Source organism: Cynara cardunculus (genome assembly GCF_001531365.2).
Source record: "Cynara cardunculus var. scolymus isolate 2C chromosome LG 17, CcrdV1, whole genome shotgun sequence".
In the NCBI taxonomy this organism is placed as follows: Eukaryota; Viridiplantae; Streptophyta; class Magnoliopsida; order Asterales; family Asteraceae; genus Cynara; species Cynara cardunculus.
The window spans coordinates 700,607-704,094 of record NC_037544.1 but is presented as its reverse complement, the minus strand read 5'-3'; the positions used below and the strand labels follow the sequence as shown (position 1 = coordinate 704,094).

At 36.6% G+C, this 3,488-nt stretch overlaps 2 protein-coding genes across 2 annotated transcripts in view; both read left to right on the top strand.

Moving 5' to 3' along the window:
* LOC112500393 (TMV resistance protein N-like) overlaps nucleotides 1–3,488 on the top strand; it is a 42,195-nt gene that overhangs the window by 14,971 nt on the left and 23,736 nt on the right. The gene's annotated exons all lie outside the window — the stretch shown is intronic.
* LOC112500394 (TMV resistance protein N-like) overlaps nucleotides 608–3,488 on the top strand; it is an 18,466-nt gene continuing 15,585 nt past the window's right edge. Inside the window, exons 1-4 of the mRNA XM_025103879.1 lie at nucleotides 608–1,086; nucleotides 1,348–2,449; nucleotides 2,542–2,829; nucleotides 2,949–3,415. Of these exons, the coding sequence (XP_024959647.1) occupies nucleotides 608–1,086; nucleotides 1,348–2,449; nucleotides 2,542–2,829; nucleotides 2,949–3,415 (2,336 nt within the window). The remainder of the gene's footprint in view (nucleotides 1,087–1,347; nucleotides 2,450–2,541; nucleotides 2,830–2,948; nucleotides 3,416–3,488) is intronic.

Here is a 3,488-nt window from a genome sequence, read left to right as displayed (position 1 = left end):
CGTCTTTGGTAAGCAGAGATCGCCAAGTTCTTTTTCTTTTAGGTTCTGGATTTGAAGTTGAAAAAAGGTTAAATTAAGCATTTTCAGACAGTTACCAAAATTTCGRTGTGATCGGGTTTTGAGTCATTCTAGGWCCACGCTTTTTTCGAACYTAGATTTATTTTGTGCATTTCTGATTTCACATATTTTTGAAATTAGTATCACTGTAAAATTAAGCCTTGTTTTTTTAATAAAATTGCATCAATATTTTGATTGGAATTATTTAAGTATGTAAAGAAGAAAAAAATATGTTAGTGCTCGAGAACTAGTCTTAAGCATCTTTTTGATCAAATAATAGAGTTCTTATTTATATTTAAAAAATTATTATATTAATTACTAGTGTCTTAAGCATCTTTTTGACCAAATAGGGAGTCTTTATTTATATTTAAAAAATTATTATATTAATTAATAGTGTTTTTATGTATATTTAAAAATTTATTATATGAATTAATACTGCTTTATTTCTCCTTCCTTTGCTCCTTGCTTTACTGTTTCACCACTTCTTGCAGAGTTAGCATAGCTAATTACCAAGCAACATATTCTATAGAATCCTTCAAGCATCACTTTAATGGCGTCTTCTTCAACTTCATCCGCTCAGACGAGCTTTAAGTATGATGTTTTTTTGAGTTTTCGAGGTGAAGACACACGTAAAACATTCGTTGATCATCTCTATCATGCTCTTCAGCACAAAAGCATCCACACTTACAAAGATGACGAGAGAATCAAGAAAGGGGAGAGGATCGGTGATGAGCTCATCGAATCCATTGAAGACTCAAAGTTCTATATAATTGTTTTCTCCARRAACTAYGCATSWWSATCTTGGTGYTTGGATGAGCTTGTAAAGATYATGGAGTGCCAGACGATSACTGAGCATACTGCTTATCCCGTCTTCTATGATGTGGAACCCACTGAAGTCCGCTACCAAAGTGGGGAATTTGGAAAAGCTTTTGCTAAACAAGAAAAGAAAGAGGCTGCTGAAAAATGGAGAAAGGCTCTAAAAGAAGCAGCCGATCTTCACGGGTTTGACTTGAAGAACACTGTAGATGGGTAATTCATCCATATTATTTCATATTGATTCTTTGTAATCTACCTTTACCCTATGATGTGAAACGGTCATCCATGCGAGATCATGTTGTGTTGTCAAATTCTAACTCAARCCTGAGTCCCTATTGAAAGATAAAACATGTGATATGATTACATGACACTCTTAATGACTTCGTGTTCACATGTATGTTATAGATCTGAATTTAAATGAATTGTTCATGTGGGATTTTGAGCAAGCTAATTTTGTCTTCTTTAAATACACAGGCATGAAGGTAAATTTATCCAAAAAATTGTTGAAGAGATCTCATTGGAGTTGCGATCCATCAATTTCTGCGTCGATGAAAAATTAATTGGCATGGAGGCTCGAATAACGGATGTTGTTTCATCTTTAGAAAAAAATATTGATGACGTTCGAATGATAGGAATCAAGGGGATGGGAGGTGGTGGGAAGACAACTTTGGCGAGAGCTGTTTTTGATCGAATATCCTTTSGGTTCGAAGGTAGCAGTTTTGTTGAGAATGTTAGGGAAAATTCAAATCCCAATTTATCCCATTTAAAGGAGTTACAGAACCAAGTCCTTAAAGATGTGCTAAAGGATCAGGGCCTTARTATAAGTAATGTTCATGATGGGAAAAAGATGATAAAAAAGATGATGTGTTGTAGAAAGGTTCTTGTTGTTCTTGATGATGTGGATCATGTAGACCAACTAAAGGCGTTAGCGGGTGAGCTTAATTGGTTTGGTAAGGGAAGTAGAATTATCATCACAACAAGAGATGAGCAAGTGTTGGTAGCACATCGAGTGAGCTTGATACGTGATGTCGATCTTTTATCTGAAGAGGAAGCCATTTGCCTCCTCAGTAGGTATGCRTTTGGGAGASAGAGTCCAATTGAAGAGTACAAAGAGCTATCGGGACAAGTGGCAAGTTATGCTGYTGGACTTCCCTTAACGATCACAGTTTTGGGTTCGTTTCTGTGTGGTAAAAATGAGCTTGAATGGGAAGATGTTATAGAAAGACTAAAAACAATTCCATTGAAGGAAACTTTAGAAAAGTTGGAGTTAAGCTATATTGGTCTAGAGGAGGATTACAAGGAAATATTCCTAGATGTTGCATGTATAATGAAAGGTTGGAAGAAAGAGAGGGCAATCGAAGTGCTTGAAAGCTGTGGATTTCATGCTAGAAATGGTTTAAGAGTTCTTGAGCAAAAATCTCTCATAACTATTTTTGAAGATGAGGAATTAGGCATGCATGATCATATAGAAGAAATGGGCAAGAATATTGTTCGCCGCTTGCACCCGAGGGAGCCTTACAGACATAGTCGATTATGGATTGGAGAGGAAATTGAAAACATATTGGCTAATAATCAGGTAAAGATGGAGTTTATATGTAAGGTTGAGGAAACTAACACATTTTCATTTGTTATGACACAAGTTTCATGGTCACTGCTTTTGGATCACAGGGTACTGAAGCAACAACAGGTATAGAATGGAGTACAAACTCAAAACTCGATCCAGAAATTTTGAAAGGCCTTGGAAACATGAAGAATCTTAGATATCTTCTGCTGGATCTTGCTTTATATTCGGAATGTGATGAAGTTAGCCAATACCTTCCAAATGCTTTAGGACATCTATGCTGGTTCAGGTACCCTTTTGAGTCCTTACCCAAAACATTTGAAGCAAATAATCTTGTTGGACTTCACATGATCGGAGACAGAATTGTACAAGTTTGGGAAGGGGGAGAAAGAAAGGTAGAATAATAGTCCAATACTTACTTGTTTTGCATGATTCATTATAATCTTCACTTTTTGGTTTTGTTTGGTTTGGTTTGTTACTACACCCGTACTTACTCTTTTTTTGTTTATGATAGGTTCTTAAGAAGCTCAGATTCCTTACTTTTCAAGATTCAAAGTTGAAGAGCCTTGATCTTGGTCTTTTTCCGAATCTAGAGAAATTAAAAATTGATGATTGTGATGATTTTGAAGAACTTCACATTCCCGTCGAATGTCTAAGGCTCAAATCCCTTGTCCTCGAATCTTCTAAGTTGAGGACCCTTGACTTTCGAGGGAATCCGTATCTCGAGACATTAACTCTTATAGGATGTCGTGATTTGGAAGAACTTCACATGTCCGTTGAATGGCTAAGGCTCAAATCCCTTTACCTCAGGTTTTCTAAGTTGAGGGCCCTTGACCTTCGAGGGACTCCGTATCTCGAAACATTAACTCTTATAMAATGTGATGATTTGGAAGAACTTCACATGCCCGTTGAATGGCTAAGGCTCAAATCCCTTGACTTCGGGTCTTCTAAGTTGAGGGCCCTTGACCTTCGAGGGACTCCGTATCTCGAGACATTAAATCTTTATAGATGTGATGATTTGGAAGAACTTCACATGCCCATTGAATGGCTAAGG